Source organism: Podarcis bocagei (genome assembly GCF_964188305.1).
Source record: "Podarcis bocagei genome assembly, chromosome: 4".
Lineage (NCBI taxonomy): Eukaryota > Metazoa > Chordata > Lepidosauria > Squamata > Lacertidae > Podarcis > Podarcis bocagei.
The window spans coordinates 69,969,988-69,985,822 of record NC_138128.1 but is presented as its reverse complement, the minus strand read 5'-3'; the positions used below and the strand labels follow the sequence as shown (position 1 = coordinate 69,985,822).

The window sequence follows — 15,835 nt, the reverse complement described above, 5'->3', positions numbered from 1 at the left end:
TAAAAGAAAAATAAGAGGCGTAACAACAACAAAAACCCCTTATGTTAGATTCTTTGGTTGCCATGATTTTTTTTTCTGAGCATAGGAAAAGTAGCTCATGAATAGTTCATAGGGTTAAGGGAGTGATAGTAGCTCAGCCATGAAGCTCATACTCAGAAGTCCTAAGTTCACTCCCTGGAATTTCCAGTGAAAAGGGCTGGTTAGAGATGACGGGAAAGACTTCAACTTGAGCCCCTGTAGAGCTGCTGACAGTCGCAGTAGGCAATATTGGGGTAGATCAGACATGGGGCACCTGTCACCCTTCAAATGCTGTGGGATTCCAACTACCATCAGCCACAGCCAGTATGAGCAGTGTTTAGGACTTACGGGGTTTACAGCTCAAAAGAGCCACACATTACCCAGCCCTGGGCTAAATGGACAAATAGCCTATGTCCTTGTGTTCCTCACTTCCTCGTTCTCCATTTTAATCTTTTCCCCATTACTGTGAATAGCCAGTTATTGCTGTTTCTTCATCGGTGCACTGCTGGAGGTACCACAGTTTCAGTGAGTGGTGCTGTGGGTTAAAGCACAGAGCCTAGGGCTTGCCGATCAGAAGGTTGGCGGTTCGAATCCCCGCGACGGGATGAGCTCCCGTTGCTCGGTCCCTGCTCCTGCCAACCTAGCAGTTCGAAAGCACATCAAAGTGCAAGTAGATAAATAGGTACCGCTCCGGCGGGAAGGTAAACGGCATTTCCTTGCGCTGCTCTGGTTTTGCCAGAAGCGGCTTAGTCATGCTGGCCACATGACCTGAAAGCTGTACACCAGCTCCCTCGGCCAGTGAAGTGAGATGAGCGCCGCAACCCCAGAGTTGTTCACAACTGGACCCAACGGTCAGGGGTCCCTTTACCTTTACCTATACCTCATATGTTCCATTGCAGTGGAATAATTAGAGAAGCATCAGCATTTGTACTGATGCAAATTTAGCTGCTCAAGGGCATAAGTTGGTCATTCACAAGACCACCTGCAGCATTAAGCATTATGTCATGTGTGGATGTGATGTTGCCCCAAAGACTTGATGCAGTAAGGAGAGATGGGAGGGCTAAGTTAAAGAGTGCTGCTTCAGCTTCTGTGGCAGAAGCCTGTGCAGCAGTGTAAAACTGGGCTGTTGGGTAAGTTTGAAACAAAGATAAACTACTAAATTGCATAGAGCTTATTCATGCTTGAACTGTCCAGTAACTGGGACATAGTGATTAACCTGAGGTATAATAGGATTCTGGTATGTGTGTAGGAGCCGAGACTATCACATATAAAGATATTCCATTTGGAATTAAAGGTGGGTCATTTAATTATAGCAAAGCAAGGATTCTAAAGCAGGGTGGAATAATTTGAATGAAGGCGGTTTAAATGAATAATAGAAATCAAGACTTAAATAACCGGGTTGGCGGTGGGGAACTGATTTGAATAATTGATTTAAATCAGGTTTTCCATGTTATACGCTGTCTGTTTTCTTTACAAACTGTCTATTTTCTGGACAAACATGAGTACTAATTAGTTCCAATTAAAGCATATTGGTTTGCAATTAAATAAACTCTTTATGATACTGAGGAGTGTGAGATATTTATCACGCTATCCTATGTCTTTTGTACTATTTTTTGAGTGTATATGTGTTTGTGTGTGAGAGAGAGCCTTTGTGCACGCACATAATTGCATGATGTCTTTTGGATGCTCTCTGTTCACATCAAAGAACATTAAGCAAGACCAATTGCCTGACGTGCCAATCATCCTAGACTGGACATATGCTATTTGATTGGAGGAGTCATGAATCTTCATAATTTGGAAACTGAGCAGTTTACAGTGCTCAGGTAGTTAGAGGGCATAAAGCAGGGAAGATGAACCCGTGGACCTCCAGGTACAGTTGTGTCTCGGGTTACATACACTTCAGGTTACATACGCTTCAGGTTACAGACTCTGCTAACCCAGAAATATTACCTCGGGTTAAGAACTTTGCTTCAGGATGAGAACAGAAATCGTGCTCCGGGGGTGCGGCAGCAGCAGGAGGCCCCATTAGCTAAAGTGGTGCTTCAGGTTAAGAACAGTTTCAGGTTAAGAACAGACCTCCAGAACGAATTAAGTACTCAACCTGAGGTACCACTGTATTGCTCCCAACAATGGCTGTATTTGCTGGGACTCATGGAAGCTAGAGTCCAAAAACCCCTGGAGGGTCACAGGTCCCACAAGTGTGGAATAAATATTACTCAGGTGGGTTCAGTAATTACTCCTAATGAGGTACAGGATGGAGTATCCTGGAACTTAAGGCCTATGGTGTTTTTGGAGTTCCTTGCTTCCAGTAGGAAACCCATACTGATAAATACAAAAATACCTTATTTATTCCATCTCATTTAAAATCCTTGATCTAAAAAAATGATATATATTTCCCCAGTGAACATGCAGGCACGAAACCAGTCTATTTGCTGTGTTTCATTTTAAAAAAACAATAATCACAGATTCAGTTTTTAAAACTAAGTTTGTATTAAATTCAGATTTCAGTTTAAATATGTTTTTTTATAGAAAAAAGAGACTGTATCATGAATTTTTAAAGAATCCAATTTAAATTTTAAAAATCAAATTTGAAAGTCACCCTTTTCTTACCCTGTCCTAAAAACTCTTGCTGTAGAGATTTTTGCTTTTGCTTTGACTTTTCTTCTTTTTCCTGTCTGTAAGATTGGATGCTACCATCTACAACATAATAAACAGTCACCGAGACACATTGATACAGTTCACCCAAATATTTAATTATTATTGGTTGTATTGTCCAAAGTTTTCAAAACAGGGTTTCCAAAATTATGCAGTAAAACTAGTATTATTAGGCAATCAGCTATATTAAGGCTGGATTCCTATGCAGGGTCTCTGCTGATGGTGCTTGATGTCTGAATCTCATCCCCTAGGGTTGAATCCTATTCAAAAGCAGCAGCAACAGATTTCCACTTCTGCAGCACCCCCTCTGTTTCCTCTTCCCCACCCCTCCAAATCTTCGCCAGAGGGTTTCCCCAACTCAACAGGGAGCTGTAGGGGAGAGGAGAGGAAGGGAAATACCCATCCTGCTAGTGCAAGTCTCTTGTACTAATGGAACAGGTGGATACTGCCTATACCTACTAAAGAGCCAGTGGGAATCATGGTCTTGATCCTTTGATGTCCTCAGAGAACCAGTCCATTCCAGTGCAAGTCGAAAGGCAGCAGAAGTAATAAAGAAGTGGAAGTAAGAAACATGGTATGTTATGTTGTGAAAGTTAACTGAATGAAGGTAACCAAGGGTAATCAAGCACCATTTTGCTGGTGACTTGGAGGAAATGTTTTATTAGGTATAATTTCCTCACCAGGTTGTGTTTCATATCCACCTGGCTGAAGCAGGGTGCTTTGTTAAATACTGTATACAAAAATGGCTGCTCCTCTCAACATCTAGACAACCTGATGACTTCGGGATCTTGTTGGACTCTAATTTCCACCAGCCTGACCTAGCATGGCCAATGGTGAGGAATGATGGGAGATGTAGTCCAACATTATCAGTAGCGTGCCTACCATATTTGCATTGTCTGATCTAGCACTTTGTTTTGCTACTTTCAAGAACTGGTCAAGTGTTGATTCCTGTAACAGGGACTCATTGTGAGCTTGGGAGAAGCCCAGAAATCCCAGCTTGAGGAATACTTTGGTTGTGAAAGTCTTTGGAAAGACATGGTTGTCTTGAATTGTTCAGAGGCTGTGTTCCAATACTCCGGCCTCCAACTGAATATAATGCCAGCCAGTAACTGTTTGCCAGCTCCCACAGTGTGCTCTCTTCCAAAGCAAAAGAAAAAGTGGATGCTGGTTTTTTAAAAAATGTTGTTCTGTCAATGTGCTACAAACCATAAGCCTTCCAAGATTTGCTAGTAGGTGCTATGTCGTAATCCCAAACTACTGTTTTTCATAGAGAGTTCTGTTTTTATCAGCTGAAGTGGCATTTCAGCAGCACTTCCTTTTATCAGAGCATTGCAATAGGTGTCTGAGCCCTAGGAGGTGATCATTTAAAATGTGGAGAAGATTACAACCCCTCTTATCCTTACTAAGCAATTTACGTAATTGCACGCCTAAGCGATTCAAGTACATTTTTGTGATCTCTTTCATCTTCCTTGCCACATATCCAGTTGCCCTGTAAAAACTAACTTTCTTTCCTTCTTTCCTTCTTTCCTTCTTTCCTTCTTTCCTTCTTTCCTTCTTTCCTTCTTTCCTCATACATTTCTGCTTATTAGTTAAGCCCCTGTTGCTGTTCTGATGTCTCATATCCTGATTGCTATAATATCATAGTCTGTCATATTTTGCTAAGAATAACAAGAAAATGGAGATGAGCAGACAGTTCATTATGCCACAGCTGCATTTGTAGAACAGGAACATTTCAGCTTCTCAGTCCATTTGATGTGCTAATTATGGTTGGCTTGGTGCGTGTTCGCATTTCATCTAGCGTACGGCTGGTTCAGAAGCTGGAAAATCCCTCGTGCAGAGAAGCCCCATGGAGGAAATATCATCTGTGCCCAGCTGTGTCCATTGTTACAACTGCCACTTCCCCAGAGCAATTTGCATGGGTGCAGCGGCAAACATTTCCGGCCATCACTCTTTTCTGTGTTGTCAATGGGAAATGGCACCAGTTGAGTTTGTGGTGTGTGTGTGTGTGTGTGTGTGTGTGTGTGTGTTTGTGTTTAAAGGATTTTTTAACATGAATAAATTATGGATGGAGCATGACAGAGCATTAAAGAAGATAATGAAAAACAATTGTTTGTGGTGGAGGGGGAAAAGGATCAATACTTTTCAAAAATAACAATAACAGATTCAAATAATTGTGATTAACATTATTATTATTACTATTATTAATTCACACCCTGGCTTTTCCAGTGACAAGGCGGCTTGCAGATTAAAAATAGAACAGCTAAAATATAGGGCAAAAACAATGATTGAAACACATTTAAATATTGATAGAATTAAAAGTGTAGAGATAAATCTATGAAAACCATACGAATAATTAAAATAAAAACAGCACAGCACCAGCCCTTTCATTAAAAGCAGTCCATTCCCCAAAGGCTGTTGGAACAAGAAAGTCTTCTCCTGCTGGTGGAAAGACAACAAGGGGAGTCTAACCTCTCTAGGGATGTTAGCTAGGGATGATGGGAGTTGTAGTCCCAAAACATCTGGAGGGCCAAGTTTTTTTTAAAAAAAGTTTTTTATTGGTTTTACAAAAATTTTATAAACACAAACAAACAAACAAACAAACAAACAAACATGTATAATTTCATACCCTTTCCCCCCCTTAAACCTTACTTCGTCGACTTCCCCATACCTCCCCTTTCTACATCCCAATTTCCAAAACTATTTCAGCAAATCCTAACACTTGATTTTATCGGATTTTCACATTATTCTTTTCTTTACTTAGAGAGTTTGCCTATGCCTGCTCTAACCACTACTCCACACTGGCTACAACTACTAGCAGGCACCTTTTCCTTATGAAAAGAAAGATGCTCTCTTTGGGGCCCAAGTTTGGGAATCTCAGTCTCAAGGGACTCTGGACTGACACTCAGGCTTGGACACAGGGACTGGGTTCATATTCAGCATCTCCACAGCTTACATGTTCTTCCCGATATAGCTGGTTCTTTCCCACTGTTTCAGAGTCCTTGGCTGCTCTCAGAGCTGAAGAATGGAAGAGTGGGCAAAACCGAGCAAAGGGAGGTTGCATGAGTAGAACTCCCAGTTAGCTCCTCTAACTCTGTATGCAATCTATTATTTGTTTCTGATTTAAATCTGTATATCTCTCTTTCTGTCTGTAAATACTGGTGGAAATACTGGTACTCATAGACTGTTTAATTCCAGCAATTTGATTACAACGTACAGCTTCATCATTTATAAACTAATGTTTTCTAATGATCAATCCCTTCTCTGTGCCATAACTTAACATTGCCAAGGTGACAAGCTAGATTGAAACTGTAGGGGGATATAGATTGAGCATTTTTCAAAACACAATTCTATAGTGAATACTCAGCAATTAAATTAACCTTTATTTTAATTTTAAACTGTTAGACTTATCCATACAAAATTGAATAATTCAATCCCACCTTATCTAAGAAGTTAACTGTACCCAGAAATAGCCAGTACTTATGAAGGACTATTTCAGATGCTATTTCCTTTCCATGCTTGTATCCTTAGAACTGCTCTGCATAACAGATTTTTCCAGCATCGCAACAGTCGGCCTTATTCTTGTCTGAATTTTAGCCACCAGACATACAGAACAATTGACTTACTGCTTTCGAGTATGCAATAGAATACAGCTGCTCTATTCCCTTTTCCATTTATTTAATTTTTACAATAGCTTGATAGTTTCCATTCACAGAAAGGCATGGCTTTCATGCCACATTCTGACAAAGACAATCAGGACTCGTTTTAGCATACAATGTTAATTTCTCTAGGCTCTTTTCAAGGTTAGTCATCTCCACTGTTGGCAGTTCTGCAGAAAAAGAGAGGGGTATGGGGAGGGAGAGAGAGAAGATTGAGTGGCAAATCTCCTACAGGATGAGAATTTCCTAACAGAGCCCACACTTCCTGTAAGCTTTGGTGGATACAGTAGTCTTTTCCAGCTGAAAACACACAATTTACAATAACATCCATTTATTTCGCTTCTCATTATAGTAGCACTAACAACGGCCAGCATTACCAATCATTGTATTATTAATACTTTCAGTATATACATCCATGCACCCCTCACTCCATTCTGTGCTAGCTTTGCATTCAGCTACAACCATGAGTTACTGGTTTATTAACATACCGCATCATGCACTTTTGCATAGGCTTTCGTTTCCTATGTGCATAGTAAGAAGCACAATTCCAAAAGAAGTTTGAATGTACTGATGCTGCACAGAGACACTTTTCTGCCCGTTTTTTTTCCACGTGTTCAGACCAGAGCCCAGAATAGGTCTTGAATGTGTGATGTGAGGGTTTCAGGCAAGGAGTTAACCTCTGACTACTACTCAGCTTTCACCCAAGAAATAAATTGCAGAGAAATCAGCTATACCAGCCAAGGAATCCATCTTACAATTATAGGCCCATGTGATAGGTCAACAGTGATTATCAATGTTCCCTATAAGAGCTTCTACATAAGGCCTGCTGCAGTTCTGAACTACTAGGAGGCCTGCTCTTCCTGACTACAGAATCAAGAGCTGGAACTGATGCTCTAGGTACATCATGTCAGAAACACTGCTTTAATAGTCTTCCTTCGGGGGAGATCTAAAAGTCCATCTGGATAGAGCCTGTGCCTCTTCCAGGGGTGTTGTGAAGGAACAGAATGTATGTCTAGCTGAATTCAGGAGGGCTATTTGGTGTCCCTAAAACTAAGTGCACCCAAAAGTGTTTATCAGAATGGTGTTTCACTTACCAACTCTAGGAAATGTTTTGCAGTTTGATGCAGCCTGCAATACGTTTCATTACCGGTCAAATCTCAGCAATCTATACTATCATTTCGCAACTAGAAAAGAAGATCCTCTTTCTGAAATGGAACCACTCTGTATGGAAGACCCTAAAGACAGCGATGAAGATAACTCACTCTTTCCCCCTCTCTTATTTTTGTGTGCAATGGATAGAGACATACATCTGCTCTGTGCATGGGTGAGCTCTATACACAGATCTCCAGCACAGCAAGGGGTATAATTGTTAAAACACCTAAGTGCGGATGCGCTGGGAGAGATGGGGTATGCTGCTGTAAAGTAATGCTTCTAAGAAATTGTTCTAGAAAATTGTTTCCTGCAGGAAAGAAGTAAGATTGTGCGAAAGTTCTGTCTCTTGTTACATTGCAAATAGATGTCATCTTTATTCTTGTTTGCATTCAGAGTTGTTATTCCATCCCTCCCCTTGAACAAAAAAAGTACGTATGCATGGAGTAATAACATTTTCCTGCACATTTCTTGTGTGCAATTTTACAGCTTTTGGAAATGCCATACATATTCTATGTTGTAAGGATTAAGAATGTTTCAGGAACGTTGGGAGGAATTACAGGGGGGAGGACTGTAGTGCAGTAAAGGAGCACATGTTTTGCAAGCAGAAGTTCCTCAGATCAATGCCCAGAATCTCCAAGTGGGACTGGGAAAGACTGCTGCCCTGAAACCCTGGAAAGCCACTGCCAGTTGCTGTAGACCTTACTAGCTGATGTGGAACAATGGTTTGATTCCATATAATGGAGCTTCCGATGGCTTGATATAAAAGCTGCAGATCAAGTGTTCTCCTCTTCAAATATTAGCATGCTGGCATTTCTACTCATCTCTCTTTTATGAAAAAATAAAGTCTCTTGAGGCACCCCAAACCTATTAAACATGGTGATCAAGGTCAAAAAGAAAGAAGGTTTTCTTATACGCAGCTCTATCGAATATTCACACTAGGGTATTTCTTCAGTTTTTTGTTTTTAATTATTCCTTTATTGATTATTTGAGTTAATATATATTTAAAATAAAGTTGTGATTTTCCATGCTGATCCTTCTTCTCAATTATCTATTCAAACCTCACTGTCTTTTTGCAGGGACTCCTGAGGATTATTCACAGTATTTCAGTATGAATGCGACAACTGCTGTACTCAGCCTCCTAAAGCCAATAAACAGGGATTTGCACCAGAAATTTGATTTGGTTATTAAGGTAATTTCAACTGAATTCTCATTTCCATGTTTTTGTACATTACTAAGTAGCAGTGTCCATGGAGAATGTGAGGATTCCTTATACAAAAAAGGGAAACGTCAACTTATAAACAAAGATTCTTCTAGCAGTAAGGTGTAAGTTTAATTCAATGCCATATTAGAAGTAACTGATCTATATCATTGTAATTGCTTTGACAATAATGTTGCATGGGAGAAAACACACTGAACTTGGCATCCAGCAAACATTTGCCGGCATTTAGTTTCACTTCATTACGTTCAGTGAACCTTCTGTCCCAGATCGGTCTTCTCCATTATGATGTTTTGGATTAAAATTCTCATGATTCCTGACCATTGGCCATGCTGGCTGGGACTGGAGTTGCAGTCCAAAATATTTGGATGGCACCAGGTTAGGGAAGGCCGCCCAATGTTTATGCATGTTAACTCAGAAGTAAGTCCCTCTGAGATCAATTTTATTTGTAGCCCAAGTAAATATGTACAGGATTACAACCAAAATCAAAATGAACTTTTGCTGGGTTGTGCCTGAAATATTTGCTACAAAATGTATTTTTTACAACTACCTTTATATATTGCAATAAATTTTACTCACCATAATTCAATACAAAGTTAGGCATTATTAAGCCATTCAAAGGACTTCCCCACACCTAACGTTAGTCTCTTGTGGCTACCATGTTTTGATTTTCTGTCTTGAGGAGCTGTGTTTTTCGGAGAAAATACAAACCCCAAGCTTTGTATGAGACATGCCTGAATATATTTTTTCTTTGACATTTATAGATTTGATTTCATGTGGAAGACTGTGTGGGATTTAAAAACTCAATATTTTAAGTAACAAGCTAGAAGTGAAAATTTCTTCATTCATTCCGTAGAGAGGCTTAGCTTGCAATTCTGTATATTCTTAGTTGGGAGTTAGTTACTCTGAATTCAGTAAGACTTATTCTGAGTCAACATACATATGATTGCAGCTTCAGGCAGCCATTTCCCCCAGTAGATAGCACTTTTTCTGTTGCCACTTCATCATGGGCTCTGAGCGCTTGTCAGAGAATCCAGCCTACCCTAGATATTCATGCTTCATGAAAAGACCCTGAAATCACAGTTGCTGACAAAATGGAAGTTAAACAGTTCATTGTAACTTGGGATTTCCCCCTGCAGACAACCATGAAGAATCTCATTCCGAATGTAGTGGGGACAGTTCTTACCTGTGACCACTCTGAGGCTGCAGTCCTATGGTCCCTGGGAGGATATCCTAGAGGCCATGGGATGTTTTTATCTCCCTCTCCAACAAGAGGGAGGGGAGAGGGTACACAGTATATTCTGTCAAACCCATATAAGCTTCAAGGGACACCGAATATATACTGTCTGTATCAATGGTTTTATGCTGTTTAAGGTGATGATTACCATTTGAGTATGGTAAATATATGCACTCTCTCTCTCTCTCTCTTTCTTCATGTGTATATACATATACAACCATATTGCTTCCATATGAATATTTGTTAAGAAATGTGACAGCTATTGATGGCACTAATTATAGGGAATTTATTGAACAATTAATTTCCATGCCTTAGTTGTTAGACTACTTCTCTTATTTGAATGCTTCAGATGTGCATAGACATTAGTTAAGACAAATGCTTTCACACATTTGAGTGTTCGGACCCACATTCACAAATACCTGTTAGTTTTTACTAGAAAAAAATAACTGGGGATTGGTGCTAAGTAACTCTACAACAATCTTTAAAAGAAAAAAACCCACCAATTTCCCCTGGCCACATTGTAGTACCTTAATAACTGGCTATATTATTAATGGAAATTTTTACAGGCATTATTAGATTCGAATTACCATGGTTGGTGAGTAGTTGAGTGGATAATAAGCAAGGGTATCAATCTGTAAGACTAATAATATGCCACATGCTTGAATAGTATCATTTAGCACAACAGTGTCGAAAGTTCCATTAAGCTGGCAAGATGTGGCAAATTTGCTTATCTAGGCTTGTGTTTTCAAGCTTGTGTTTTGTAGTGTGTAACTCAACAAAATATCTCTCTTTATATCTGAAGGCAAACCTATTCATAAAGCCAAGTAGCACCAGCATTAATAAGTTTTCCATACAAATTTTAATGATACCCTCGAAAAAATATTTTCTTCATCTGTTTCCATCTTAAAGTCTTTGTCCTTATCTTGGGGAAAGATTCTACCCTACTTCCATTACAAGTGTTTCCCTTGAATTTATACTTCATGTGATAAATTATTTTGGATGAATTTTCTGTTATATTTTTGTGAACCTCTGCTGTAGTATTCAGTGAATGAATAGTGCTACAATTGTGCTGAAAAGTTGGGAATTATACATACTAACAGATACCTCAATTAACTGAGTGCCAATCCTTATATACGCCAAATAGTACCATAATTTGGTGGAAGACCAAAGGTTTGCAGAAGTCTGTGTGTGTGTGTGTGTGTGTGTGTGTGTGTGAGAGAGAGAGAGAGAGAGAGAGAGAGAGAGAGAGAGAGAGAGAAGTGGTCTGGCAAAGTTTGAGCATACCAAGAGGTCATGGAATGCTGACTGATTGTTGGACGGGATAGAGGTAAAGAATAATGGAGTGGAGTATCCTGAAAGGAAGAAGATGTCAACCAGCTAGTAATGACTGGAGTATACTGCAACATTTTGTTGCAGATCCCACTTGTATTATTCTTAAGATAGTATAGAATCATTCTGAGCCTTCTGTGAAGGATCAATTGACCATAAGTCAATGAATTTTTTTGAGAATTATTCTCTGTGTACAAAACTTGGTGGCTCGAAGTAGTTTGACTGGTTCCTTGCCTTGTCGGGTTGGTGAGAGGTTAAATATCACCTGAACCCCCTAAGCACTTTTCTCTTCTAAAACCGCTTTCCTGAAAAAAAAATCTACTAAAGGGGTGACACTTCACAGGACCAGCCCTGCCATTAGGCAAAGTGAGGTTGCTAACAGGCAGTTGATCTATTCTAGGGTATCATGAAAGGTTAGGAAATTGTTAGCTCCTTAATTTAGTTTATTTTTTTACTCTTGGAGTAGTGCCTGTATGCTTCTCTGTCATATATACCAAAATAACAGCTTTGGGGACTGTGCACCTTGACTTGTTCTATCTCGGACAGGAAAATGCCTTGGGCCAGCCTGGGATGATGGACAGCCTGTGTGGAATGAAGTGTGAAAGCTGCTCTATCACGGCAGCCCTGAGCCTAAGTAGGAGAAACATGTTACATCAGCTGAATCAGCCCATGAATGCATGATGTCATGTACTAACACATCAGTGTGGGAGCATGACAAACTCCCAGGCTATTAGCATAGAGCAAAAACCACAACACAGAATGAAAAAGCCATACTGAACTAGCAACTTGTTTTATAATAAGGGCTTACATAGATTGGTGAAAATTTTGCTACTGTGTTGCAGCCAACAAATTACAAAACATGATAAGAGTTTCCATTACAATTCTGATTAACAGTGTGTGTGTGTGTGTGTGTGTGTGTGTGTGTGTGTGTGTGTGTGTGTGTACTGTGCTTTGCTTTGATAATCCATGATTATTATGTGGGGCTGGGAAGGGAAAAGGCAGTGAATTGTTTTTAGCTCCTTTCCCTTTGCAGCTTTAGGTCTGTGAGGGATTCCTGAACTTGATTAGTAACAACGATCCCTACTTAATTGCACTGGCTACCTAATTAAGGTTGGATTTGGTTGAGTGGCGAGTGAGGTAAACTGAAGGAACAGGTGCAAAGGACCTGATTGCAAAGGAGGGCACCCTGCCTGCTTACTGTGAAAGATACAAAGGCAGAATCACTAGATTGGAAAGGATACTTTGCTTTACATTGTCTCTATTGCTTGTGTTTTAAGGCTTCCAAATTTCCTTAATCAGATTGATTAATCTGACCTCTGATTATTATTGTTAATTTGTACAGAGCCATCTCTGTGCAGAGTCCAAGAGAGCACCTCGCTGCCCAAAGGAGCTTACAGTGTAGAGTTCAACACAGGGAAGATAAGACAGGAAAGGTAAAGAACCGGAGGCAGCGATAAACTAGGCAAAAAGAATATGCATTTGACATATGCTCTTGCTTGATTGCAAGCTTAGTTTCAGTAAGACATGAGAACTAGTGGGGTTTGCCCACCCCAAAGGCTTGACAGAAAAGTTGGGTTTTGAAGAGGGATTTGATGGAAGTAGGAGAGGTGTCCTCATGCAGAAGTTCTGGGAGGCACTTCTGAGCATGTTAGGCAGCAAGAGAGGGAGATGGTTTGAGCACATGCTAGCTTTTATATATCTGCAGTGAATTTGATTAATAATAACAATAATAATAATAATAATAATAATAATAATAATAATAATAACAATAACAACAACAACAACAACAACAACAACAACAACAACAACAACAACAACAATAATAATAATAATAATAATAATACTTATACCCTGCCAGTCTGGCTGGGTTTCCCCAGCCACTCTGGGCACTTCCAACAAGAGATTAAAAATACATCAAAACATCAGTCATTAAAAACTTCCCTAAACAGGGCTACCTTCAGATGTCATCTAAATCTCAGATAGTTGTTTATTTCTTTGACATTTGATTGGGAGGGCATTCCACAAGGCAGGCGCCACTTCTGAGAAGGCCCTCTGCCTGATTCCCTGTAACCTCACTTACTGCAGTGAGGGAACTGCCAGAAGGCCCTCAGCGCTGGACCTCAGTGTCCAGGCTGAACGATGGGGGTGGAGACGCTCCTTCAGGTATACTGGGCCGAGGCCGTTTAGGGCTTTAAAGGTCAGCACCAACACTTTGAATTGTGCTCAGAAACTTACTGGGAGCCAATGTAGGTCTTTCAAGACTGGTGTTACATGGTCTCGGCGGCCACTTGGCAGCTGCTCTCTACAACATACTTATTTAGTTGAATGTACTGTGAGGTCCAGAAGGGCCTCCTATGATTGAGTGATGGCTGGGCATATTGCTGTGCACCTTGGTGGCAGGGATGGGTTGTGTCATGGTTCCTATCTTTGAGAAAGTAGCTGAAGAGAACTGTTGTTGCTGTTCCATTAGGTAGATTAGCACTGTGGGTAAAAATATATGCTAAGTACTTAGAATACTCTGAAATTGCCATAATAGAACTATTGGCATATAGGCTGGCTTAGAGAGGAAAGGCCCGCTAATGAACAGTTCTTACATCTTGTCACCCTTAAATATGCTCAGGATATATATAGATATATTATATTCAGCATTAGTTGACCCTTCTGTCAGCATTTGATCTTATTAGTATAGGCAGAAAGGTATAAATTCAGCCAGATGAATATTGATTGGAGACTTTTTCTTTCTCATCAAATACAAAACTTCCTTCAAGGTCAGGCTTGAAGAGCGATAAAAGCATTCCACCCTGATCTCAGGAGGCATTGGCAAGGATAACTTTTGGCTCAAATTTTATTCAAATTTTTTATAAATATTACATAGCTTCTGATTTGTTGAATAATCAGTTATTTCCTTTGACGCTCCTAGACAAGAAAATGTATCTTTTTGTTATGTGCAGTTGTGTGTTGATCTCCAGTAGGTCTGAATTAGTCATTAAAACGTTTCAGTGCATTCCTTAGTTGCGTGTTGAGTTCCACAGTGCCACCCCCCAAATAATTACACACTTCACACATCAATTTTGTTTAAGGTTTTTGGCATAATTTTGGCCACAACTTTATTCAAATACAAAAAATGTGAGTGGTTGCTTAGGCATTGGTGACTATCTGTCCTTGCCCCCACAGGACAGAGCTGGCACTTCCGGACTCCACCGGAAGCCAGCGTGGGAAACAAGTATTGGATAGAAGGGAGGCCGGGAAACAGGCCCTCACTTCTGACCCTCATGTTCCGGTGGGGCTTGCACGGCCCAAGCCCGGCTCCACGGACAGGACGAAAGAATGGCAAGCCCCTGGATTCCTTTAACGGAATTCCCTTTCCGCATCATTTGGAGGGGTAGGCACTTACCCCTCCAAGCACCAATTAACCAATGCCTAACCGCCAACCTTACAAGTTGTGACGATTTGCTACGCAGTAGGCAAAAACCAAATGGCACCAGCCAATCAGCCAGATGGCAAAATTCCTACCGTGCCCCCGCACCAAGGCGAACGACACCATGACAGGCATAGCAAGGTCAAGCGATCAGCTTAAATAAAAAACCCCCCTATTAAAGGGAGGGAGGGCGGGTGATCCGATGCAAAACGGCCAAGAGGACGTCCCTACGTCTGGCCCTTCTATTTATAACTTCTGACTCCTCCTCCAAATTGGTAACAATCATATTTCCCCAGCAACCCGATTAACCCTAAAGGCCAGGGTTGCAGATTAATTTGCCTAGTCATGGCTGGGCGGCCTGTTCCCCAACCGCAACACGTGCTCTCTGTTAGGGAGAACACGCTTTGTGAACATTTAGTTTTTTAAAAATCCAAGCAGACACTTCTCTACTGTAGTGTCCTCCATTAGCAACCTGGGTATTTACTGAGTGGCAATTTGATAGGAAATATTCAGTTAGCCAACAGATCAGAAATGAAATGGGTATTTTCAAACAAAACAATAAATAAATAAATGCAGAATTCTCAGTACACCTGAGGCAGTGTCTTCATTTTGGAGAAGCAAAAGTAGATGTGGTTTCCCCAGCTCTCACTAACCTCAAAGCAAAGACTAAACTCAACTTCTTCAGACCATGTCTTTGGTTAGACTGGCCATGTCTCTTTCCTTACGAAAAGCAGTCCTGGGCAGTCCCAGTCTCAGTTAAAGCAACACCATGGTGGGATCCCAAACAGGATTAGGACCACTGTTTTCCTACTGGAAATTGACACCCCCATCTCACATCTGCTACTTGTCCCCCTGAAATGTGCACCATCTCTCCTCCACTGCAGTTTTGGTGTTATATTATTCAACAACCATTAATCCTATGTTTTGGACTCTAAATGTCCTTTTTGCTTTATAATAACTTGACAGTTACCTGTTCCTTGTGGCCATGCTGGTGTTTAAAATGTTGGACAAATAAAGAGAGGTATAGAAGCACATCATTCTGTGTACAGTGGTACCTCAGGTTACATACGCTTCAGGTTACATACGCTTCAGGTTACAGACTCCACTAACCCAGAAATAGTGCTTCAGGTTAAGAACTTTGCTTCAGGATGAGA

General features: G+C 40.6%; 1 protein-coding gene across 18 annotated transcripts in view; it reads left to right on the top strand.

Annotated features, from left to right (window-relative positions):
- PCDH15 (protocadherin related 15) overlaps window positions 1–15,835 on the top strand; it is a 678,468-nt gene that overhangs the window by 481,741 nt on the left and 180,892 nt on the right. For all 18 annotated transcript variants that reach the window (XM_081189558.1, XM_081189550.1, XM_081189563.1 and 15 more), the window contains one exon: window positions 8,558–8,670. In XM_081189558.1, the coding sequence (XP_081045684.1) occupies window positions 8,558–8,670 (113 nt within the window). The remainder of the gene's footprint in view (window positions 1–8,557; window positions 8,671–15,835) is intronic.